Below are 27,696 nucleotides of genomic sequence, written 5' to 3' on the forward strand. Positions count from 1 at the left end.
ACCATGAATCAGACAACTAATTAAGTACTAATCACAGCTATAATGCATGCATGCATGAATGAAGATTATCTTATTTTCTTTCTTAATGATTTGGGTGACGTTTTGAGCCAAGTGATGCATACGTCTTACCATAAGATAAAGACGTAAGGATTGGGGTTTTCACATTGAATTAGTGATGGAGCTACAAATGTATTATTGTATGTGGGTACTATATATTGCTATCTTTCTTAATATATTAGTGATGACTTTTTCTCTTTTTTTTTTTCTTTTTTTAAGAAATTTACTGAACCCTCGTGTATACATCTAATTTACATTTAACTTATCATATAAATTCATACACATACATATCCATTGTCTCATTACATTTTGAAACTTTTTCAAGTTGATCTCATTTTTTTTAAAGATCTAATAGCATAGTATTTAGAACAGTTTTAACGAGGGTACATTAGACATCCTCCTCGTTCGCAAACTTATTGTATATGAATTTTTTTTTTTTAGAACAATTTTTTTTGTCAACACAGAGGTGTCCGGATCAAGACCCGAAGGCGGCCCGACTAATCCCTGCGCCTGGAGTACAGCACCACCCCAACCTTATTGTATATGATTGATAAGCAGGATTTGAGGTTTATGCACGTGATTTTGACCGACATTGCGGCATGCGAACAACTCACCTGCTTTTGACTGATACTGTGCTAACTTTGATGAATGGGTGAAGGCTGTTCCAAGATCCCATGTATGATTGAGACATTCTTAAAACGTGTACAGCCTCGAGTTTGGACCCATTCAGACACAAGGTAGCTTGTACGGGTCTAACTTTGTAGTACTACTTAGAATTTTTTCTAGTTTTGATCTACGTTTTTTGTATTTTAAGATTACAAGAAATCCACAATGTTGAGTGTAATTTAATCAAATTTCAAGGCATTATTAGAAGAAACTCGTATAAAGCGAAATTTGAATTCAAGACCTCTGACTCTGATCCGATTAAATATTAAATTGAATAGATTGAATATGAACTTTACTGAGATTTCAATTAAGTTACTCTAGCAGAACAAAGTGTACTTTTTCACCGGCGAAAAAGTGAAATTAAAATGGATTCCTTTTCTTAATTTCGGCAAGGCATGGGAACTGGCACACTACCTGGCAGTTGGCCAAATCCAAGATTTTTATAGAATATTTTTAGGCATCAAGTTTTTCTTTTAGGTCGTTTAAAAAAATAAAAAAAAAAGTTCTCCTTGACAAATCAAACAAGGGTTTTCTTAGAACAAAGAGTTGACATCAGCAATATATAATTCATATTGTTTGTATATCTAGCAAGTGGATTGTTTCTTGTTTTCCCTTAGACAATAGCAAGTGGATTTCAGATTCAAAGTCTGATGACAATATCATATTTTTCCATCACATACCATTTTCCATTCCATTAAGTTGTCTGCACACGGAGTGCTTCTTCCTTCTTTCTAAATTAAACATTTTATACTTCAGCTAACAAGATGTTCAGTAAAATGAGAATAATTATATATTAAACGACAAACACAAATTAAAAGACGGCTCATCTCATTGATTTTTGGAATTTCTTTATTTGTATTTATCATTTAGAAATATCGTAATTTTTAGTCGCTCTGTGTGAATGGACTCGTAAAATTATACTCTGCAAAACCCTAATAAACTGTTTCTCCGAGATCGATCCATGAAAAATTCTAGTACAGTTTGAGCCAAAGTAAATGGCATGCATAACACTCTGAATAATCAGTGCTAGAACTAAACGGACTCTGAAATATGTGATCAACAGATATCTTTGCTTTGACAAAGCAACTTTGAAATTTGAAAGGGTTTTATGGTTTATAGCAGGACAAAGCCAAATGCCATAAGTTCTTCTATTTTATTCTTAGTCATCACAATAAATTCTAAGAAAAGGAAACATGATAGATCCTACGTTGTTTTCTCAAATGTCTTTTCAGAAGGAAAAAAAAAACTTTTAATTTCTCTGGCGATACCAACTGCCAACTGCTCAGACATTTAAAGCACTCCCTCCAATGATGTCCCAATATACGTACTATCTTGTAGTAAAACATTTGCAAAGAAAAAAAATTTTGATGCTTATTTCTCTTTTTCCCATACTACCAAAACGCATTTGCAAGACATAATAAATTTGCTACTAATTAAGTAGGCTAAATTGTCAATATAGATGTAGATGCTAAAATAATAAATCTACACAAAAAACAATCAAATATAAAAATCAATAGATTTTATAAAATAGTGAAGTTATTTTCAAAACCAATCTCATATTTTCAATATCAGATCAACCTCATTTGTACGTACCATAAACTATATATGCAATTACTCTGACTATTAATTGTAGAGATTATGGACCCAATGATCATCAACTACATACAATGCAATGCTTAGGGGAGGGCTTTTAAAGTTTTCTCTAATATCAAATTCATTAGGGTTTGAATCTTAGATTTGATAGTTGGGATAGAAAGGGTGCGAGGATTAATTAAACAAAAAAAAATAATTGTTATTCTTTAGCGTGACTTGCACTGTCAACAGCACAACAGATTTGAGAAATTTGTTGAACGACTAAGGACCACTATATTTATTAAAAAAAGAAAGTAGCTAGTACTGAACTTGAAGTGGTAGGGTTCTGAATTTGGTTGTTGAGTCAACAATTACTCACTGTACTTGATAAATTCATCCATTGAATACCCTATCAGATATGTGCCTAGACAGCGATCAGTACTCCTTTTTTTTTTTGGAAAGAACTGCAAGTATCATTTGGGTGCTTATGACAAGTCATCATCATTCATTGGAACAAAAACCTTGATTAGTCAATCAGAAAAAACATTTTATTGGACTAAGCTTTCTTTTTTCCATTGTTTTGGTTTAAGAATTTTGGACTAAGCTGTGACATTGATGGAACAACAAAGATCTACCCCAATCTATCTCTGGGAAGAAAATGAAAAGTCCATACTTGAATAGTATTTTTTTGTGGTTACTTCTTTCTTTAAGGAGAAAGTTAAAATGCTTCCTGTCTTCAGATGGTGTTAACAATTTACCCCGCTGATCTAACTCTCAATCCATAAAGATATGATAACAGCGACAAGAATGCCCCTTGATACTGCAATTTAGCTAGTCGTTTTCGTTATATTATATGAGAAACAGTTTACTAGATCAATGAAACTAGTGCTTAGACCAATTTCAATTTTTCAGTAAAAAAGTTTTTCTTTGTTCTTTTACTTGTTAATTAGTCAGCACATGAGTTATTAGTTCTTCGTCTTGTTATTTAAAGTTAGCTATTTTTTTAAAAAAAATAATTAATTTAACCGACACGTGACTAAATTATGTCAATAATTGCGAGCAATTCCTCAAATATCCTTAATCTACTTTAAATTCAATATAGTGAGGCCCAGATTTGTTCTTGTGAAAACTTTAACGACTAAAATTATACAATGGGGACCAGTTATTTTTACTCAAAATTTTCAGGAATAAAACTGTACAAGTGCTAACAGTGGCAGAACCAGAACTTGTGGTGAGAGAGTGCAATAGTAAACTTCGGCGTAAATCGTGCTCTTAGATTAATATATATTTATACACACACACTATATATAATTTGAATTAAAAAACCAAATCCTTTTTTTTTCTCTATTAGAGTGTCATTAATTTTTGATTTGGAATAGATCCAAAATTTTTGTTAGAGGTAATCAATAAAAAATATTATTTTTGTAGGGGATAAATATAGAATAAGGGGGGAATATATAAAAGTTCAAAGGATAATCTATATAGAGAAAGAAATTTTCTTAAATTTAAGGGGGACAATACAACAAAAATAGAGAATTTTATGAAATTCAATGGATGCAAATATGGTGCAAACTTAAAAAATTTTAAATTTTTCAAAATCATTGTATAATTTTATCAAATTTGAGTAGGGGCAATTGCCCACCCTCAATCATATGTGGCTACACCACTGAGTGCTAAATACTGTCAATTAAAGCTGTATTTTCCCTCTTTTAAAACACCAAATCCAAAATTGCAAGGGCTTTAAGATTTTATTTTGAATAACTTACGTTTAAAAGTATAAGTAGACATATTTTTAAAATGTTTCGCTTATTTAGGATTTTTTTTTTCCATTAATGAATATGTAGCATCAATTGTTAAAAAGAGTTTCAAATGTTATGAAATTAAATCAGAAAATTAGTCAAATATAATGTACCTTGAATGTGTTTGTGTACATTTATATGATAATTTTATAAATGCTAATTTTGTACTACTCTCTAAGAACTCATTAAGAATTTTTTTTTTTGTTGTTTTTCAAGTCTTGAAAGAAAGAGAAATGAAAGGGTGACAAAGAGGAGAGACTTTTTTTTTTTTTTTTTTTTGAAAAAGATAAAGAGAGGAGCTTGACAAGTGATGTCCATAATTCTCCCGTAAATGGCAATACGGCGCTAAAACAGACCGACCATCCAGGCCATCTAATCCTCTGGGTATTCAATTTGCTTGTGGTCCATTTCAATTGAAAGTGGCTCATTAGCTTCCTTTTACAGTATAAAGAAACATATCAGAAGAGCCGTGTAATCTTTATTGAGGACAGCAGTGGGAGGATGAAATTATGAGCAAAAGCCAAAAGGAAAGATGATTGTGCGGATTGTTGGGACTTCAATGTTTGGATGGTTCTATTTATTGTGCACAACTAATTCAGACCATAAAGAATTAATCCACAAAAGATTCTAAAAATGCCAGACGTATTATTTTCATTCTAGAATTTCCTTTGAGTAGCCTACAAGATAATGACGTATCAATTCTAAACTTAGAAAAAACTTGGAAAAGCAAGAAAAGGACAGAGATCCTCTTCAATATTGGAGTTAGTTTGCAAGTGTTTTGCTTTCTCACATTGTCTTTCTAAGGCCCCGTTGATAATCTAATTAAGTGGAGTTAAGTTTGGATCTTAACATGTTCAAACACGTTTAATAACAAAAAAATAGAATATCTGAATTAATTAAGTGGCACTGAATTTTTTAAACAAAACTTACTCTAAAAAATAAGTGATAAACTATTCACTTATCATTTAATGTAGTATACACTCAATGTATCAAATTAGTATTTAATAATTTAATAACTTAATGGATTCAGATTTCAAATTTCAAATTTAAGACTCAGATTTCAATTTTCAGATTTTAGTTTTATCAAACGCACCCTAACTTTTCTGAGCTTTTTTTAATGTTAAATTTAGTACTTCATTGTCTGTTGAGCCATGCAAGGGCAATTTGGAATCATAAAACTCTTCAATAACTTACACTAATTATTTATTGTATAAGTGAAATATTTAAAACGTCGGGGGTGCTAAGCAAAATAATTAGAAACCACCTTAGTTGTGGTTTTTTAAATTTTATCCCTACTTAAGCCGTAGTATCACAGCAGTCTAAAATTAATTTCAAATAATGAATAAAGAAGATTAGGTCGAAAAATTCTACTGCGACAAGGAAATGCACGATTTGATTTTCGAGAAGACGTATGATTGATAGAAAAGACAGCCATTAATGGTCCATCTTGTTTCCATTAATTATCCGATGAATGACCAATACCAGGTTAGATTGAGCACGAAGTGAAAACCTCAAAGGGAATTGAAATATTCATGAAAAGGAGAAGAAAATGGTAATGTTGAAATATTACGCGCCATTGCCATCTTGGAATGACATAGAAGAAAATAAACAAAAGAATATTCATGAATCTTATCTTTGTTGTGGGTGTGGGGTGTTTGGTGGGGGGGGGGGGGGGGGAAAGCAAGGAGATGATGATTAATAGTCCAGTTCATGTCTGTTTGAATTGTTATTTTTTGAAATTGTTGTAGAAAAATATATTGTAGCGAATTAATGTATATGAGATAAAAAAGTAATTAAAAAATACTTTCATGGAAAATGTAAAAATTTTCTAGAGAAAGGTGGCAATCCGAGTAAGGTTGTATCGAGCTCTAATATGGTAATACTGATTGTAAATTAATATGCATTTAACATATTTGTTCTAGCAAATTACTATTGTGGACTCAGGAAAGTGTTATTAGACACAATTTGCGTGGGGAAGATAAAACAATCTCAACTAGTGATTAATCATGTATCAAGAAACAACTAAAATCTACCAAATCAAGTACTTGCTATCCCAACACAAGTAGATTTAGGAAGGAAAAAAATTTACTTTCAAAAAGGTATATAAATTAATATGAATTTTCAGAAAAAAAGTATGAACTTTCAAAACTTAATGATATGCTACCATACAAGATGATGCAGTACCAATGCAGACATCATACTTCTCCTCGATGTCCATATAGTGCCAAAAGTCACTCTGAGGTTTGAGAAGTTTCAAGGGCAAAAACCAAAAAGATTTTGTTTAAGTAAATGATGAATGCTGTGGATATTTCTGCATACTTTTTATTTTATGTTGTATATTATTGCATTCACTTCATCATGATCATATTGCTCACTTCAGATACTTTGATGTCAGATCTGGTTAGAAGTGAGGGAAAAAAATCATAGTTAGACTTTGTCACTTCTTTTATCTTGTCAATAATTCTGGGTAAAATATAGCAGATTTAGATCCCCATGACCCGCAAAAAGGATTAAATCACTTGAGGACAGGTAAGACTTGATCCCATTTATGTTTCCTTATGCTTAAAATAATGATTAAAGAATGAAAGAATCTTTCAGTCACAGAAATGCAAGAAGAAAATTAAATCAAGTTATTTTAGTATTTAGTTTCTAATTCTTTTAGTTTCTTATTTTAGTGTCTTGTTTATTTAGTTTCTACATTAGATTAGGAAATCTCAAGTCAGTTTCAAATAAGTTTTGGTTTACAATTATATTTGTTTAGAAAGTTTAGCAATCTATAAATATTCCAAATTTAGTGGATTATTATTTGAAAAGTTGAGTTGAGTGTTGAAGAGTTTGTTGAGTTGAGTTGTGAAATAGAGGAAAAGCCTTTAAGTTGAGAGTTGTAATTTGTTGTAAGCGAATTGAAAGGCTATAACTTGATATTGTTATTAATGAATTTTGAGCTAATAAAATTATTGAGTAAGTATTTGTTGGTGTGTTTATTCTCCTCTTCCTGCATATTTTTATATGTATTAGTATTGTTTCTACTGTGCATATTTTTTTTAGTGCTAACAAGTGATATCAGAACTCTAGACTTTGATGGCTTGTTCGTGAAACTGAAGTGCGGATTCGTATCATTTACCATGTTGTGATATTTTTATTTTCATGGCAAAAACAATTTTGAGATTTGGAGTTGGATGATGAAGGCATTTTTCCAAGCTATTGGACTTTGGAATATTTTCCAAAAGGGGTTCAATAAACTTGCAGAATATGCAAAATTATTAAGTAGTGCAATTAAAGAATTAGAAAGAAATAAACGGTTAGATTGCACCGCATTCCATTATCTCAGTACCAAAATCCAGTTGCATATAGCAAAAAAATTCATACATACAAAGACGGCAAAAAATGTTTGAAATTTTTTGATAAATTCTTATTGTGGTCATAGTGGAAAAGAAATTTGTACCGAGGAAGCATAAACAAAATTTTTTGATGAGATAAAGAAAGAAAAAATTACAAAAGTTATGGGTGCACATGAATTTGTTCAAAAGGAAATTTCACAAATGATTGAGAAAGAAAGCAATATCATTGGTTAGATTAAAGAAGTGATTGAAAATCATAACTATGAAAAAATTCTTGATTTTGTTGGAGTTGATGAATTTTTGGAAGAGAAAAATCAAACACATAGTTGGTTGATCAATTGTAGGTGGTCAAATTAGTTAAACATTGTGATATTGCTAAAAGTGATCGAATTGTTCACGTAGACAAGCTTGGAATAGTTGAAAACATTGTAGGTGGCAACTATGATTTTTTGTTGTGAGATTTTCTTGATGATGTGAATGAATTAAATAATGGGTTACTCAATAAAGTATAGGTGGATATGTTTGAATTTTTTGACAAAAGTGATCAATCAAAGAAATTGTTCGAGAAGTACAAGTTTCATCAATTGCGACGGGTGAAAATGAAGTTGAAGACCAATCATAAGTTAGGATTGAATGTTGTGTTTGTAATTGAGTTTTTTTATGGAGATTCAAGATCAAAATGGTATTGGAGATGACCACAATGAAGAGTTTTTTTTTTTTTTTTTTTTTGAAGAACCATAATGAAGAGCTTGGTTTAAGAGAACCAATGAAGAAAATTAAACCAAACTATCTTAATATTTTGTTTTCTGATTCTTTTAGTTTCTTGTTTTGGTGTCTTGTTTATTTAGTTTACATATTAGATTAGAAAATCTCAAATCAGCTCCAAATAAGTTTCGGTTTACAATTGTGTTTATTTAGAAAGTTTAGCAATATATAAACACTACAAGTGTAGTGAATTATTACTTGAAGACTTAAGTTGAATCTTGAAAAGTTTGTTGAGTTGAGTTGTGAAATAGAGGGAAAACCTCTAAATTAAAAGTTGTGAATTGTCATAAGCGAAAATCTATGATTTATTGTTGATTTTTAAGTTAATAAAATTTTTGAATATTTGTTGGTGTGCTTATTTTTTTTTCTCACATATTTTTATATATGTTAGAACTGCTTTCGCAGTGCATGTTTTTTTCTATGCCAACACACATTAAGCCATGAATAGAACAATTACAATCAAGATTTAATAGAACAATTACCCTAAATTGAACCTTTTAGTTTAACTAAAAATAACTAACAATAAAACCATTAAATTGCAACACATGGAAGTGTGCAAAAAATTGTCCAAATTTGGGGTGATTAACTTTGTTGCATGTTACTGTCCCCACTTCGAATGGGTTGCAACTTGTGTTTGTATTCCTGTAATTTCTAAGGAGAAAAAAAAATTATCTTATATTCAATATACTCAATAACTAGTTCTTAAGCCGTTACTTGAATGGGATTGCACATAATTCATTGAAAGATTTTAAAAAGAAAAACTATAAGTTAATTGATGAAAAGATTTAGTAAGACATAATTGATACGAATATATATAAGGCAAAAATTAATAAATTAATTAAAAGTTACTATAATAAGCAAGTGAAAAATGAAGAGAACTAACTGTTACCCAAAAAAAGCAAAACAAAAATGAAAACTAAAAAAACATTAAAGAATCTACATGGTGAAAGATAGATAGTTCATTTGGCAGAATGTGAATATGTCCAACTGAATAACATACCATATGGGGAACTATTTTATTAAATATATTACTTTCTTTCCCATGTATTTGCATGGGCACTTTTTTTATGTTTTATAATTTTTATTTTTTTGATTAAACATTGTTATAAAAAATGCCATTTTATAAATTTTAATATACTAATTATAAGACAAATATTAACATTAAACATATTAAAAATGGTTAATTTATAACAACTTAATAATTAGTTTCAATCCAGTCTTATCCTGTAATGGAATTATGTTTACTCTAATTAATGGTGGCAAGTCAACATATGGGTAGTGAATGAGATATATTAGGAAATAAGTGTAATTAAAAGTTTGATTCTTTCACGACTAAAAAAAAAATTTTAAAGCAAACTAATAGATGATGAATTTATTATTTACTCAAATTATTAAAAACTAAGAAAAATAATTTGGGAGAACTTTTTATCACCCTGTGTTTGTATAAATACTACTTTGGTCTGAATTGAATTTGATAGAATATTTTAGGAAAGAATGACTATTTATAAAATTTAAATGTACTTTTCTTTAAATTCAAATGGGCTTGTATGAGTAATATGCTAAAATTATGTAATATAGATTCATTAAAAATGAAGATTGTCAAATCTTTAGAATTACAAATAAACAATTAACTATGATAATAGAAATAGAGTGAAAGTAATTGAAGAAAATTAAGAAAAGAAAAATTGTAAGTTGATTGATAAAAAAAAAAGAAGAAAAACATAAGCAATGTAAGTGTATATAAATTACAAAATTAATAGATTGAAATTTACTACAAATAAAGAAGTCTAGAAAAAGTAAAATTTTTAAGTAATATTAATAAATAATCAATGTAACCATATATAAAGTAGGGATTTAATAAATCAAAATTTACTATAAATAAGAAGTAAAGAATAATAGAAAAAATGAAAGTTTTTCCAAATTTCAGTAATGGTAATAAATTATCAATCCAATAATAGAAATAGAGAATGCGATGGTAAAAACTTAAAATTAGAAAAAGTTGACAAAAAATAAATTAAGGAGTAAAAAATTATTCTAATTTATTGTTATAGAAAATAGATAAAGAATATAATCGACCAAGAAATATAAACAAATAATTTTTTTCACATAGCAAACATTTATATATATATATATAATGAAGATATAGGGAAAAACCATCAACGTAAACATTAATGTGGCATACTTGGTCTACATTTTAGTAATTGCATTAAATAATCAAACCAATATTAGGAATAAAGAACATGATTGAAAATGATTAGAAAAAGAAAATTATGAGTTGATTGACGAAATATAAAATTAATAAAAATTTATATAAGGTATGTCATTAATAGATTTGTTGAAATTGACTATAAATAAGAAACAACGCCATAAATGAAGTAAAAAAGGAAGAGAATTAATTGTTATAAAAATAGAAAAAGAATAAAAAATAAAAAATAGAATCATTAAAGACATCCATGTGGCAAAAGAATAAATAGTCCATTTGGCAGAAGGTTAGGGTAGTTAATTCAACGGCCCATCAAAATCAGAACTTATATATTCACACTAAAAGCTTCAATTTGAAGATAGCAAAATTATTTCTAAATACGAATGGCAAGGTAAAACCAACTTTATTTGTTCAATTGGTATAGAACTAGTTGATACTATAACATTTGAGCAAACATTTTAATCTCTTGGTTTTCTTTTTTTTCTCTCTCTCTTATAATTTTTGTTTGAAAAATGAGAAAATCGTTTAAAACATTCATCACATTTTGCCAACTAAATTTTTTCATCCTTCATTTTTAAAATAATAATTTTACCTTCATTACAAAATCAAGTATGTAAAATTTGGTTCCAAGCCCCAACCTAAATTTTCGATCACGTTTTATCTTGAATCCTGACAGGTTGTCAAAGCCTGTGCAATAATAAAAACCTGCTCAAACTAAAAGTAATTTCTGTAGATAGCGGTGAGTAGGGTCGAATCCACAGGAATTGGGGATATTTGTCTCCCTTAAAGTTCAAGTTAACAATGGGGTTTTTTTATAGCAATGGCGCTAAGTAAACGATTTGAATAAAAATAAATAGCCAACAAAAGATTAAATGACAAATTACTAAAACCAAATTAACAATAGCTAAACTCTAGCCAAGAAATAACTTCAGCAATGGTTCACCTAATTGATCATCGATGCAAAGCCAATTTCAATTATTTACCAATAAATAGGTTATAACTGCCAAACAAGCGATGACAGTCAACCCCTCCTTACTATGTCGGTGATTAAAGTACGCCCGTTAATCACTACTCTAATTGAGAAATAATCCCAAGTACGCCCATAAGATTTAATTTCTCAATTGCCTTACGTATTAGAGGAGCCATATTCTAACCAAATAACACACTACCAGGGTTATTTTAGGTTAGCTCGCGTATTCCCTTGACACAAACCCAATCATGCTAGTTATCACTATTTTGAGACAATTAAACAATTACGGATTTAACGTCCCAATTAACAATAGATTATCAAATTAACTAATTATCCGGATCCAAGACAATCAATTAATTAAACAATCATACGCACTGCAACCAAGGAATATACGAATACTAATAAATAAAGAAAAAGATAAAATTAAATCGATCTCACAATTTTTTAGGCGAACCAGAGCCTCCGTTGTCTCTTGACTAGAGTGGAAAAAATTAACTCATGATTGATGAACAAAACCCACAGGAAATTGGAGAGAAAACCGCAGCCATCAATTGGAAAATGGGTAAACTTGATTCGATGGAGTGCTGACTAGAAAGAAAAGCTACAAGAAGTACTTAATTGTTTTGCCTCTCCTAACATACGAGGAAGAGACGCTACTCAAAGCTAAAGAAAAAGACAAGTCCCCAAAAAGCTAAGCTAAAAGACGAAAACCACTAAGAAGAAATATAAGTCCAGTTCTCTGCTCTCCTTGTGCGGCGGCCCAGCACCAAGAAGAAGCCCTCAAGCCGCCCTTCCTTTGCAGAATTTATCAAAATGGGCGTCACATCTTCTTTTCCAAAAATGCCTCTCGGACAAACTCTATTATTTGGATTCCTTTTCTGCCAAAGTGACACCTGTTATCATATTTTTGTTTTACTTACTGAAATAAATGTAAAATACTAAAAGTGAATAGAATCCAACAATTAATCCACATCGGATCAGGTAATAGGGGAAATTAATACTAAAATAAAGGAGAAAATTGCAACCTATCAAATCCGTCACGTGATCCACACATGATCCTTTTTTAGGGGACAAAAAATTAGGTTCCTTTTATAGTTAAAAAAATGATCCAATTTATATTTATTTTTGTACCTAAATAAGTAGAATATGATCCAAACCGTATTCATTTTATACTAAAAAAGTGGATTAGACTCCATCTATATTTTTATTTTGGTCACAAAAAAGTAGGATATGGCCTTTCTATATTTAAAAAAAGGGTTATTATCACTTTACTCTCTTAATGTTTGGTGCTACTATCAATTTCCCCCTTAACGTTATCTTTTGGTCACTTTTTCCCCAAGACTAACGGTCAAACTTAACGGAATTTGTTAATTAAAGTGAAAAGACATGTTTAACCCTTAAAATTATTATCACTTTACCCCCATAAAATATAGTTTCATTATCAATTTACCCCCTAGAGTTATTTTTTAGACAATTTATGCTACCGTTAAACCAATTTAACAAGTTAAAAAACTTTAGAAGAAAATACCCTCCTCTTTGCATAATAAAAATAATAAAAAATTTAGAATGACTCTTCTCCTTTTTAGTATCAAGAAAAAAGTCAAAGTATTAATTTCTTTCTTCTTGGCAATTTTATTAATATTGAAAAAAAAATAGAAAGATGGAGAGGGGGAGGGGGAGAGAGAGAGAGCTCAATTTTTTTTTTAAATTACAAATAAGAAATAATTAAATACTTTTATTATTTTAAAATTATTTCACTTTTTGTTTACCACCAAATTTCAATCCTAATCACGACAATCTTAAAGTAATACGATAATTTTTTGTCTCTTTCTTTCCTATCTCTTTTCATTTTCCTAGTACTAATAAATGTGAAAAAAAAGAAATTTGAGAAAATTCTTTGATTTTTACGTTTTTCGATCTCTTAAAGTGAAAAAAAATGAAGAATAACCATTCCAATTTTTTATTTTTAATTATATATAAAAAATGGTAAATATATTTAAAATTTTTTGACCATACTAGTTAGATTAACGATGAGGTAAAATGTTTAGAAAATGATGTTAGGAACTAAAGTGATTGTATCACTATAATCTAAACGAATAAAGTGATAATAACAGTGTAGCAATGCTATAAAATAAAAGGGTATTTTTGTCCAAAATTTTTTAACATGTTGAGTTGAATTACTTATGGAGGTAAAGTGACTAAAGATAATGTTAGGGGATAAAGTGATAAACTGATAGTAATGATATAGTTTAAGGAGGGTAAAGTGATAATAACCCTTTAAAAAATGACTTGTATTTATGTTATGCCGTGAATTCAAGCTACAAAGTGATCGAAAAACTTAAGTTGTGATCAAATTTTGTTAATTTGAATTTATAAGGCACGTAAAGTTAATATTTTAAAAGTGAATAATGACAAAATTTATTTGGCAAAATATAAAATTTAAAAGACATTTTGAATGATTCTTTCTTAAAAATTCAAAAAAAGAAAAAAGAATAAAAGAAGCAACGTGCGGGGCTAGGACCAGCCAGTCAGCACTCAGCACTCACGCTGAGTTGTACTGCATGAGGCATGACTATCTATACTAGAGAGGTCCGGCCGCGGGAGCATTTAAGTACCACGGAACATTATTAACTAATGGGTAAAATACACTAAACCCCCTGTGGTTTGGGTTATTATCATAAAGCCTCCTCATTGTTTGAAAACCCCCAAAGAACCTCCTCGTGGTTTGGATTAATTTGGACAATGAACGGAAATCATCCAATTTGACGGAAAGTGAATTACACACGCTTGACAAGCGAGTGTGATAACAATACATCAAGGGTAATGTGATAATTTTACGTTCTCTTTTCTTTTCTTTCTTTTCTTTTTTTCTTTGTTCTTCCTTTTTTTTTCTTTCTCCTGAACCATCTAGAGTAGAAATTTCATGAATTTAGATGAAATCTAAGACCCAATGGTGTTGAAGATGACGATGAAGGCGGTTACCATGGCAATTGAAGCAGCAAAAATTACCATTGATAGATTGATTCGTACACTTCCATCACTGTAGCAGATGAATTTAGTTGTAAACTCAGGGGCTGCTGGGCGGGACAAATCCTCCTCCTCCGGCGCTACCAGGTGGGTTTGGGATGTGGAATATGGCACTGAAACTTCACCCAAATTCTAGTGAATTTACTCTCTGCTCAGTAATATTACTCCGATACTGCCTTTAGTGAATTTACTCTCTGCTCAGTAATATAACTCCGGCGCTACCAGGTGGGTTTGAAGTTTCAGTGCCGGGCTTGGACCTGAAGGCAGCGATACATATGGACTTTATTATCATTTGGCACAAATACAGTTTCCCAATTTCCAATTTACGGTGATACAGATGGATTTTATTATCACTGAACTGAAATTTGGCACAAATACAGTTTCCCAATTTCCACCCAAATTCCAGACTGAAACTTCAAAGCTTCGTGCCTCCCTCACCTGATTTTCTCCGCCCTCCAAATTAGTAACAAACATACACTCACACGCTCCCCTATTTTCTTTGGTACGACTCCACCCTAACTCTCTTCATCCTTGTCTCTCCCATTTTTAGCTATTACGTCACGCACCTGCAATCTCCGGGCGTAAGCTCAACTCCATCAACGGCCACCTTAATTAGTGAAACCTCACCGGAAAATGTCACAATCTATTAATTTATCCATTTCCACCTCCTCACCAACTTTCCCCAATTTCGCATCCCTTTCAAGATCCTCAACTTCGTTCCTCACCGGAAGTTTCTAGTTCCCAGTCAAATTCAGACCCTACAGTCTCCGTACACCAGCACTACCGGAGCTTCTCATTGCCAAAGCCTCCTTCGATCTGGACGCACCTTCAACTTCAGCTTTTGCTTCCGCTGCAGCTGCGACTCTAGGTTCGGATAATGGTTTGGGAGGGGTGTTATCGGCTGTGACGCCAGCGGACATGGGCTCGATTGAGGTAGATGCGGTGATGGAGGCTGAGTTGAAGGAGAATGGGTTTTCAATTGAATGGTGGCTGTGGTAATTGGTGGCTGTTCTATTGTTGTCGAAGAAAAAAGTGGAGATTTGGAGAAGATGATAAGTTTTGAAATTTTCAAATGAGCCACTTGATGTTTCTTTATTCTCAAATGAAGTGAAAAAGTTTTTAAATCTTATGTGAATCTTGAACTAACTTTTAGTATAGATTGAAACAAGGTTAATATAGGAATTTCATATTTTCCGTCAAATTAGACGATTTCCGTTCATTGTCCAAATTAGTCCAAATCACAAGGGGATTCTTTGGGGGTTTTCAAACAATGAGGAGGCTTTATGATAATAACCCAAACCACAAGGGGGTTTAGTGTATTTTACCCTTAACTAATTGATGACAGACCAAAAAAATTAAAAATATAAATATGATGGGCCGCACAAATTTATTCGAAACTCTCGCCCCTTATAAAACCAAGGGATAGTTTCAAAAACCTCCCCTAAAGTTTTTAATAGTACCACTTAGTACCTTTAAACTTTAAAAAAAATTTATCGACCTCCAATAGATCTAATTTTGAGTGAAATTGTGGATGCATGTTAGAAAATAATATTAACAAACTTATTTCAGGAGAAAGAAAAAGATTTCATTCCAAACTTGTCTTTTTCTTGTGATCTCTTAATTGAAATAACAAACCAATTTAATCTTTTAAGTTTTGAAAACTTGGCCAATATGATTCGTTATTGGACCATTACAACTTGTTAATAGGTTGAAAGACCATTTAATAGATTTCATTGTCATCCGTTTGGACAAGAAATATTTAAAAATCTTATAATTTCAAATAATTTACACAGTTGTAAAAATAAGACACATTTTACAATAGAAAAAAAACTGTTATATCTTGAAAACACATAAAATTAGTTGCTAGATTATAATTTAAAGCATTTTGCCATTTTATCATTTTCAAGAAAAATTAGAAAGACTCATACAATTCTAAACAATTTATGAACTCCTTAAACTCATCGAGAAACACTTTATAATAAGGAAAAATAAAATTTGTGATGCTTAAAGCAGCTCAAAAAATTTATTTTTCAAGATTCAGGGGCATTAAATGATACTCACGAAATCTCAGGAGAGATTTCAGAAATTATCCCTCTAACCAAACTCATTTCACTAAACTCTGTCGTTTCAGCGCCCTCCATCCCCTCCCAATTCCCCAAAACCAAACTCAGGTCAACAAACTCTGTCGTTTCACCCTCCACCATCTGCTGGTGGGCCTCCTCTTTAGGCCGATTCCACTTCCGGCTTTCTTATATCAGCTAAATTTCCAGAGAGCCATAGCTCTTCTTCACCCTGCTGGTTTTACGCTTCTGGCCTTCCTTGTCTATCTCTCTTTCTCTCTCACACACAACACACATTTGCTTCTTCAGCAATTGCCTATATATTTTCTTGTCACGCAAAATTTTGTGTCCCAATAGGCTGAAACTAGCACTAGCCAAAGAGCGCCTTCTTTGATTCAGGGAAAAGGAAAGTTCGTTCCTCCTGAAAGGCTGAAATCCCATCATTTTTGGAAATAATAAAACAGTCCCTTTTCTCTGGCAGCATCCTTTTTCTGCAGGATTTAAATTTTTTCTCCTTTTTCAGCCTCATAAGTCAAGAAATAGTTAAAGCAAAAGCTTTCGCATGCACACTTGTAAATCATATTGCAAGTTGACAAAAAACTTAGAGAAACCTTTTGTTTTTTTAGCAATTGGAGATCTTAAAAAGGCATCGGAAGTGTAAAGAATAAAAGGGATTCTTTTATTTTCAAAGGAGAATTCAGAGAAACGGCAAAGTTGAAATTTTCGGAAAGGAGAAATATTGAAATTGAATGGCGGGGAGAGGAGGGAAATGGGACGTTGTTTTTCGGCCGTTGTTGCCAATTGTATGCAATTTTTTGTTAGCTTCAATCCTTGTTTCAGCTGAAAGAAGCTTTAGGAATGAAGCTTCAGCTTCTGCCCAGAATTCTACAGGGAATCCAGGTTCAGCTAATTTTTCCAAGTTGTTGAACTTCTTGTGGCAGGCCGATAAATCAGGTTACGAGCATGTTTGGCCTGTAAGTTAAGGAATCATGAAAATTTTTCCCTTCCTCTTTGAAATTGTAGAAGATGCTTGTTTGAGTTGTATTCATTCTCTTCTCTTTTAATATGACTTTCTTTATTGAATTTGATGGGAAGATAATTGATCGTTGGGACTGTAGATCAAATGAATACCGTTTTGGAATTCATTTTTTAGCAGTACTAACTGTTATCATTGATCACTTATCATATTAGTTGGCCTCGATGCGAATGATTTCCTTGTTTCTCTTTGGATTGTGTAAAGAGGGAAGAAGAGTTTATGTGTTTGTTCAATGTAGTCTTTTGTCGATCAAACGTTGGTTAATTTGTTTTCGGTTGAAAACCAACTGATGCATTAAAGTTGTATGCTGTTGACTTTTGTGTTGGTTTTTCCCGTTTTAAAAACTGATTGGAAATGTCTGCTTCTGTAATTTCTGGCGTTTACAGGAAATGAAATTTGGATGGCAAATCGTTGTCGGTACCATAATTGGATTCTTTGGAGCAGCATTTGGCAGTGTAGGTGGTGTTGGTGGCGGCGGCATATTTGTACCTATGCTTTCACTTATTATAGGATTTGATCCGAAGTCATCAACTGCTATTTCAAAATGTAAGCCACAAGTGTAAAGTTAAAATTTTTTCTGGATATATATCCACTGAATGAACAGAGTAAATGGATTTGGCTATTACTTGTTAGAGCAAGAAAATCTAGCTGTTAATTATTTTAGTTATTTTTTGCTATTGAATTATTAACGCATGGGCCCTTACCCAATAGAACTATCATGGAACCATTGAGGCTTCAAGTTTTAAGCATTTTATTAAGTGGAAAAGTGCCATGATATTGAGGTTAATTAGAGCTTCTTTCATGAGAGATGTTGACTGCTGCTTGTGGTAACTGAAGTAGGCTCACACTGTTGAGGATTTACCTCATAATATTTCCAGAGAGTTTTCAATGAAACATTCAAAGTCCACAGCATGTTCTAAATATTTACTAAGAAGCTCAAAAGAAATTGACAAAATAGATTCATAGAAACTTCTGCCATCTAAATATTTTTCACATTGATCGATCAGCAGTGGAGCTGCAATTCCCCTTGCATGGTTAAGGATGTTATTATTTGTGATTCTGTTTTTCAGGTATGATCATGGGAGCTTCAATCTCAACTGTTTATTATAACCTAAAGCTCCGACATCCTACAATTGACATGCCCATTATCGATTACGATTTAGCAGTTCTCATTCAACCAATGCTTATGCTGGGAATCAGCATAGGAGTTGCTTTTAATGTGATTTTTGCTGATTGGATGGTTACTGTTCTACTAATCATTCTCTTCATAGGTGAGGGTTGACTCTTTTGCTGTCTGTTTGTTATGCATTTTGCTCTGTTAAGGACTTTGAATTCATATTGCATTTTCAGGCACATCAACTAAGGCATTTCTCAGAGGTGTTGAAACATGGAAAAAGGAAACCATTATGAAAAAGGTTGTTCCAACTTCACACATTTTGGGGCTATAGGAATATTTTCATTTTCATTTTTCTTTTTGTTTCCTCATGTGAACTCTATTGATTCTCCTATGCATCTGTTGTGTTGCTGTTCATAATTTTGCTCTGTTTAAAAGATGGTTTTGGTTGATGTCTTTCTCAAAAATTTTGGGTTCTTTTTTTGTTCCTAGTTTCAAAAGTATCTTTATTCGCTTCTAACTGTCAATTATGATCTCATACCAGGAGGCTGATAAGCGTCTAGAGACAAATGGTGGGTGGAATCTTTTATTATTCCTTCACTTTCAAGTGGTTTTCTGCTCAATCGTTTCTGTGTGTGTGTGTGTGTGTGTCTTTTTTTCTTTTTCTGTTTCCTTAGTTACTAATGCTAATTCTCCAGGCAATGGTCAAGAAGAGGCGGAATACAAACTTCTGCCTAGTGGCCCTAGCAATGATAAAGAAAAGGATGCAAAGCCTGTTGAACAGGAGGTGAGTATCTTTTCAAAAGCTGATGCTTTTTCACAGAATGTTCAATGCTGATATATTGCTTGATCTAGGTCCCCATTCTGGAGAATGTATGTTGGAAGGAATTTGGTCTCCTTGTTTTTGTCTGGATTGCTTTTCTTGCATTGCAAATTATCAAGGTTCATTCTTCATCTTTCTTTTATTTTCTATTCCCACCCCACCACAAAAAAAAAAAATGTTTTGTTGAACACTCTTTCTGGGCTGGGCGGGGTGGGGTGGGGGTGGCTGTTACCAGTTTTTGTTGAACTTATTCAATATTGCTTCTTGTTTTGGACAGAACTATACGGATACTTGTTCGGCACTATATTGGGTGGTCAATTTGCTTCAGGTATTTTTACAAGCATTTTCTTGTTCTATTCTGAAACTCAGGACCAAGGCCATTATCATCCTCCAGTACTTGTGGACATGCTAGCTACTGACTGAGGATGGGATTTGATTGTCAACTGACATTTTAATTCGTATATAGATACCAGTTTCCTTTGGAGTATCTTCATTTGAAGCATTTAGCTTATACAAGGGATGGAGAAAAATTGCATCAAAAGGAGATGCTGGTACCAACTTTAAAGTGCACCAACTGATCACTTATTGTTTCTTTGGTGTATTGGCTGGTGTAGTTGGAGGGCTACTTGGTCTAGGTGGAGGATTTATTATGGGTCCACTATTTCTAGAGTTGGGTGTACCTCCTCAGGTGAATGATTGTTTTGTTTTATTGCTGTAAAATGGATCAACTTTCATCTTTTCTTTTTTATTTCTTTTGAGCTATTTGATATACAGTGAATAGACGTGCATCATGACTGGGCAGTTGGCTCAGTATGTTCCTACTTCCATTTCTTCATGAATAATCTGATGGTGAGAGGAAAAAAGGAGCCTCTTCCCTTAACAAAAGCCTGTCAGTTGCAGTTATTGTCTTCAATAATTTCTTCATTTTCACTATAAGATACAGTATGAGTTTTTCAACTCACTATCTTACATTAAGAGTGAATGAAATCTTGAGCATCTGACTATGATAATTGACTTCATAGTGTTTTGGACAAAGAATAGATCACGGATGTTAATGGTGTCCAGCTATAAATGGTTGCAATATTGAACTCTAGACTACTGCTCCAAACTCCTGGATGAAGTAGTGATTCAAGAAGACCTAGGAAGAGTATTTCCTTAAATTTGGTTAGACCATACGATGGACAAAGTTAAACACTAAGAAGTGACTGAATAGTTCCATATTTCTATCTAATTAGTTGCTGCCTGCATTGTCCATTTTGGGTACCTGTTGTTCTGAATCAACGACTGAGTTAAAATCACAACTTGCTCAAGGCAGTTAAGATATGGTATACCAAGAGAAGCATGATTACCTGTTGGATTTTCCATCTTATGTTAAACAGGCCCTTTGAAGATTCTAGCCTTATGTTTTTGAACTCTGCTGCAGGTTTCAAGTTCAACAGCCACCTTTGCCATGATGTTCTCATCATCGATGTCAGTTGTTGAATATTACCTTTTGAAACGTTTTCCAGTTCCTTATGGTGAGTATATTTTGTAGATCCTTATTACTACCTAAATCACGCTATGTAGTTACAGAGAAAGAAGTATTGCAATATCTTTTCCCCTACATTATGTGAACTTTAATGCTTGATCCTGTTGGATTTCCTTCACAGCGCTTTATTTTATTGCTGTTGCAACCGTTGCCGCTTTTATTGGTCAACATTTTGTGAGAAGGATAATCATCTTATTGGGAAGGGCATCCCTTATTATCTTCATTCTGGCCTTCACCATCTTTGTCAGCGCCATCTCACTAGGTAAGTCTTATCATTTGTCATTCTTGGTTTTGTTGATTATATTTTCTTGAGCACAGTACCAACTTGTGTACATGTCTCAAGGGCTTCTTCCTTTTTGTGTAAAACAGGTGGTGTTGGCATTTCAAACATGATTGGAAAGATTGAACACCATGAATACATGGGCTTTGAGAACCTCTGCAAGTATACAGGTTAACATCTTGCTTACCGCAAAGCAAATCTGTTGATTGACGTTACACCATACCTACAGTCACAACAAAGAGTATCATTGCTTCTTTTTGGTTTTGTAGTCAAAGAAAGTATTTACAATTGCAGACTAAATATTTCAGTTCATTTTTCTGTGGAGAGAATTCTCAGAGCATAGAGGTTTAGGAATGAAAAGCTGTCTTCTTTTTACTTTCTTTATGGTTCAATAGTGATCAAACTTCCCTCTCCTTTTGTTTCTAGTTGAATGGACTATGTGCCATTTAAACTTCTTTAGAATTATAAAATCTTTTCAGTGTTTTAATCTCCCCATTCTTGCCAAACTGTTGTAAAAAGTGCCCTCTCTGAAGCTTCCCACCAGATATGAGTTGCCCTTGAGCCAATATTACTGTTATCAAGGATAAATTGGATCTTACATTGCATTTAAATCCGCTCATATCTGTAGTAAGCAGTTGACTAGTATCTGCTGAGCAATCTTGCCTCAGCTTCATGCTGCTGGACTTCATGGCTTCACAATCCTAAATTTGATCAAGTGCATTTCTTTTTTGTCTCTGGTGGTGTTTTTGAACTGGAATAGGAAATTGAACTAAGTTGGTGATTAAATTTGGCCAATGATAAAATTCAGTCCAATTTTGACTACTTCCACTACTAGTAAATGGATGAGTAAATAAAAAAAGAAAGTCATGGAGATGAAAATTGGGATGAGTTTATCTCTGGCCTTGTATTATCTTCAACCTGAACTGCCCACTGATTGGCACAAGAAGTTGTACCAAACTAGGACTTTTCTAACACGCATCCCATGAGCATTTGATATACATACAGATCTAAAATCAGACCATCTTTTTCAACTTAGTGGTTAACCACTTTTGTACGCTAGTATTACTTTTTTTGCTTTTTGGGTAGGAAAATTTTATATCAAGTGACATTACGAATAAATGATAGAAACAAACTAAAAGATAATACATCTCCTTGATTTTAGCGGTTACCATAGTCAATGTTTCTGATTTAGTAATGTTGTCGTAATTTACAGTTAGTTTTTTATAGGTAGATTTTTTTACATTACTTTTCCCTCCAAGAAAAAAAAAAGAAAAGTAATGAAATGAAAGAAAGTCAACACCTTTAGTTCTAATTGTCTAGTGCTCTACAAATCCTAAAAGAAACACGGAAGGAAAAAGCAGAAAACTGGTTAAATTGGTTGATTAGATTCCAATTCTTGCTAAACCAAACCGTTTCTTGAAGCATTGAGAAGAACTCGACTCTTGCCCTTTTTTTTTTTTTTTAAGTTTGTTTCGTTTCTTTCCTTTTTCAAGTTTGTATGCAATTTAGTACAATTTATGTCTTAGACTGTAATGAAAGCGTCATCTCATTTCTGATAACCATATGAGAAAGCTTATCAATGACTTGTACGGCATAACAGTGTGAAAATTGTAAAATAGGTTGAAGGCCAGGAACCAATGATTCCATGCCAATCATTGACTGAGTCTAGCTGGGGTTTTGAGGATAATTGAGACAGAGACAAAAAAGAGTCAGATGCAGCTTTCTTGTGGAATGGTACAATGGTGGGGGCGGATTCCACGTCAGGACTGACCTATTGTATTCTTTGAACAGCAAATGTGCCTGATGATATAAATGTTTGGTGGGGTAGTGGTTTAATTGAAAAGTAGCACAAGTTATCAAATATATGCCACACAATTGTTCATCTCCATCTTGCTCAAGTGACTTGTGGTGGTCACCGCATTAATTACATTAATTATGGGATAGGAGGCAAGATTTGACCTCTCATCAATATGCCTCTATACGAGACTTGTTCTAAATTCATACGGATACATGATGTACTCGTTTGGTCTAATGGTGGTTCAGTTCTCATCAGGTTCCCCGATTCGGTTGAGTCACTCCCTAAAATAAGCTTTCTCCAGTAGGAGTAAAAGTAGGTTAGGTTGGGTTAGATGTGCCGTTACGTTAAAAAAAAAAAAAAGTGAATAGTGATGAGTAATTTGGTGATTTATGTCTTCTTCTTCTTTTTTTTTGGGATAGATAGGAGAATTTCATGCAATAAATCTACACTAACAGTAAAAAATACATCAAGTCAAATACGAGACAGATATATAAATATATATATATAAATTTGAAAATCAATAGATACAAGAGATTAAAAAATCAATACAAGTGATAATATTGATGTTTGAACTTATCTTCTATCTAGATGATGCGTCATTGTAGCCAAGAGATCTGTGCAAAGAGATACTTTCTAACCATCAATTAAATTTGATTAAAAACTAGAGTTGAAAGTTCTAAGAGAAATTTAGACCGGATTGGATTGACAATAATAAATGTCCGAAGTATGTGAAGTACGTGTGTGTACCGTGTACCTCAAGTCTGCTCAGGAGTCTCTTCCTCCTTTGACAATTACCCTTTGCCATGTGGCGGGTAATTTCATTATTTGTCTTCTTCCAAGAGTCTATTGATGGCTGGAACATAAAATTGTTTACCCTACGACTCTTGGATTCCTTGAATTATTTGCATTTTAACTCGAATTCGAAATTCTTTCCTGGACATCCTTCGGTATCATGTCCATAATATTCCATCAGATCACTACTGTTTCCAAGCTTCTGAAATGTCATATTCCAGTCCAGTCTGGCTTGAAAATCCCATTTAACTAAATCAGCTACTATTCTTTTCTGACCTTATTAATTACTCTTGGGTTAAAAACAAAAAAAACTCCCTGTGTTATATTTAATATATAAAAAAGCCTTATGTAATTTTAAAATATATAAAACGACACCTCATATTTTAAACTAAATTGTAAACTAACAGAATTCGTTAAAGTTAAAGAAAATGACGGTCTCGGCTATTTAACTTACTAGATTCCGTTAAATTTACCGGATTCCGTTAAATTTATAAAATTCCGTTAATTTTAACGAATACTATTAGTTTACAATTTAATTCAAAACATGAGGTGTCGTTTTGTATGTTTTGAAACTACGGGAGATTTTTCTGTGTATTAGATATACTACAGAGAGCTTTTTTGTTTTTAACCCATTACTCTTTGAGGATGATGAATTTGAGCCAACTTATCATTCGTTAATATTCAATAGGCTAGAATTTAGAGCAATCTGTTGAAGACATCTCAATCAGCCTTCTCAATTTACGTTACAACATCATGAGGCTTCCTATGAAGAGGTAGAACTAATATAAATTTAAAATCGAAATATTTGTGAACTTGAAAGCAGCTGTAGGTTAAAAAAAAATCAATTTATGATTAAAAATTTTCAATTTATGACTTTGTAAGGTATTCAACTAGATCAAATTTGGCGTCTCTTTAAAAGTTCTAGTAAAATCTACCATAAGAAATGTTGAGATTCTGTAGAAATTTTGAGATATAGAACTTAAAATATCGTTACTATTTTTCAGTAGATTTTATGATACTTGACAATTGCTTTTCATGTACTGCTAGATCAGTAAGACTAAAATTAGTAGCAAAAATCAGTTAGTAGGACTAAATGCGTTTAGAGATTGAAACATTTGAAACTACATTAATTACTTTTTTCAAAAAAAAAAAAAAAACTTCAAGAACTACAAGTGCGGGCGCCCCAAATATTTAGGATCAAAACTGTAATTTTCTATAAAATCAATGAACTTAGCTTATTGGCATGAGTGACTTAAAAAGAGTTTTTGATGAAAATATTGGAAATACACGTGCACCTTTAAGGGATTAAGATTAAAACCTATCAAAATATAGAGACTGTTAATCAACTAATGTACAGAAAAACAAGGGTTACTCCTATAGCACAACAGAGTCAGCTTATAATCTTGCCCAAAACTATAATTAAAAGGTCACAAGTGTTTGGAAGAAATATATATAACCGATCAAAATCGACATTTAATAGACGTCATTAATTTTGTTTTGGGATTAGACAAACAATAAATTTGTTCAATGCGCTCTTGCATATAACTCTATATATGTTGTCAACATTTTTCAACTAGAAACGCTAGAATTTAATTTCAACAAACAAAGATGAGCTGTGCTGCAAAGAAAAACCTCATGATATCCTTGCTGTTGCTACCATTTTACTTTGTTCCAACAGAAAATGGATATGTTTTTCCATTATCTCCATTTAAAGTTGTTATCCGCAGTGGCTTTGATCCAAAGGGACCAAGCTCTCTCAGCTTAAAATGTTATTCTGATGCAGATGGTCTTGAATTTCGAGTTCTTAAATCCGGAGAAGAGTTTTCATGGAAGTTTAGGATGGATTTCTTCTTTGGCACCATATTTCGTTGTAACTTTGGCTATAATAATCATTGGCAAAAAGGATTTGTAGTTTTTGACAGCAATATAGCTGAGTACCCTTGGACAGAAATTAAGGGCACTTATGTTTGCTTTTGGTACGTGAAAGAGGGTGGATTCTACATGGGCTATGAGTATCCGAGCGTTGCGCCACAAACCCTAAATTGGAAGGGCTCTGCAAGTTGGACACCTAATGAAACCAAAGTAGCAGCAGAAGAAGGGTTCACTATTGCTGGTGCTTTTCAGTTATCCCTGGCCTCCACACCCCCATGATCAATTTGCCTGAAGAACAAATTAAGCAAAGAGAAAGGGGTATCAATAAAGAAAATGCTACATATGGGATAGGCATATATTAGTGCAAAGATTAACGTTAGATTGCGTTTGCATTGAAGGATTTGACAAGAATTTGCTTCTAGGTTGTATGGATTACTTGGCACGTACTTGGATTTGTAATTTACCAATTATTTTAGTATTTATATGTATTTAAACTATTGGTGGATTACAAGCTCGAATATATTTTCAAAAGTAATTTAAACAACTTAGGGAAATTCGAGAGGATTTCAAATCATCTTGTCAAATCCGTCAATCAAAATACAGTCTTAAAGAATTGATATTTAGAAGAAGGAACATGAAATATACTGTTCCATTAGATTTTTGGTTACCTTAGTTGTTAAACAAGTAAAATATTCCATCGCAATTATGAATTGTCAAGAATCTTCATGCATATATGCTCTTTTTGTTTTTTAGATTTTAGTTGGGCCTCTTAAATGAAGAGTGATGACATTTTTATCATTTTGATTTTGTCTTTTTATCAGCATTGAACTCCACTTCGAAATTTATGGACTAAAGTATCCCTCGAGTTTGGCATTTTTCTTTCTTTCTTGCTTGTTTGCGTGCCATCTTTCCTGTAATATTTCATTTTCTTCATTGTCCATCTAATTGGAATATATGCAAGAAAATAAAGCTAATATGGTGCTAAAGTATTTATTTTTGGCCAATTTACAATGGTAGTTGCGCTAAATATGTAGAAAATGAACATATTTCCTAATCATGTTTTTACAAATATGTAGAAATATAGATTGTGATTTTATGCAGAAAAATTTCTACGTTTTCCGTAAACATATTTTCCAATCATCTTTTTATCTCATGTACATTAAATTGCTACAGTATATTTTTCTATAAAAAATTCTAAAAATAGCAATCCAAACGGACCGAAATTCTTTACGCGACAACAGCAATTCTAGTACAGCTTTTTTCCTAAAGGAAATTCACCTATTACATGTTGGTATTGGAAAAGGGCAGTTAATTAATTCATCAACCTGAAGTTCTATACTATCTCAAAACGCTTTAAATTGAAGAGTTATTTAATTAAAAAAAATGAAGAAGTAATATATTACTTCAATGCAGGTAAACGTGCCAGAAGTTCTTATATAAACCTATCATTAATAGTCGAAAGAACCATAAATACAACTACCGCCAAAAATATGACAGAATCTGTCAAAGCGCACACAAAAATCTAAGCTGAATTGGTAACTCAATAGAGAAATGGGAGCAAGGTAAATACAGGAGAAGAAAAGTACGAACAAAAAAAAGGTCCATATTTGCCAGGCACATTGGTCCATAAAGCATTTATACCTGGAGGATAAGAACAATCAATGAGAAGATGGTGCCACTGGGAAATTCTTAGTTAAGGAAGAAGATGTTTTCGTTTAGACAGGAATGAATTGGACATTTGACCACAATGGAACAATTACTAACCATTAGCTTAGTCCAGAACAGACAGAATTACGAGGAAAAGTCCTTATACGGAGTCAAGTTCTTTAAATAAGTCTGAATTATATTGAGCTATAAATGAACAAATTAACAGTGACCAGTTTGCGATTTGTCACACTTCCCAGGATTCTGGTGATGGCTCTTTCAGCTGCCTTGCTCAAGAATTACAAACTCTTTAACTCCACTGCAGCTGTTTCAAAATAATTTTACCTTG

General features: G+C 32.4%; 2 protein-coding genes across 2 annotated transcripts; both read left to right on the top strand.

Annotated features, from left to right (window-relative positions):
- The first annotated feature begins 16,646 nt into the window (after positions 1-16,646).
- On the top strand, positions 16,647-21,731 carry LOC113779058 (sulfite exporter TauE/SafE family protein 3). Its single transcript, XM_027324475.1, has 12 exons — positions 16,647-17,434; positions 17,883-18,042; positions 18,567-18,767; positions 18,847-18,911; positions 19,155-19,182; positions 19,309-19,397; positions 19,466-19,552; positions 19,711-19,761; positions 19,900-20,121; positions 20,857-20,950; positions 21,083-21,223; positions 21,331-21,731. The coding sequence occupies exons 1-12, from the start codon at positions 17,210-17,212 to the stop codon at positions 21,414-21,416; spliced, it is 1,449 nt and encodes a 482-aa protein (XP_027180276.1). The 5' UTR covers positions 16,647-17,209; the 3' UTR covers positions 21,417-21,731.
- Positions 21,732-25,439: 3,708 nt separating this feature from the next.
- Positions 25,440-25,982, top strand: LOC113780722. The gene has a single exon (XM_027326501.1). It carries the CDS (start codon positions 25,440-25,442, stop codon positions 25,980-25,982), a length of 543 nt encoding a protein of 180 aa, XP_027182302.1.
- Positions 25,983-27,696: the final 1,714 nt, after the last annotated feature.

This window comes from Coffea eugenioides, chromosome 8 (genome assembly GCF_003713205.1).
Source record: "Coffea eugenioides isolate CCC68of chromosome 8, Ceug_1.0, whole genome shotgun sequence".
In the NCBI taxonomy this organism is placed as follows: Eukaryota; Viridiplantae; Streptophyta; class Magnoliopsida; order Gentianales; family Rubiaceae; genus Coffea; species Coffea eugenioides.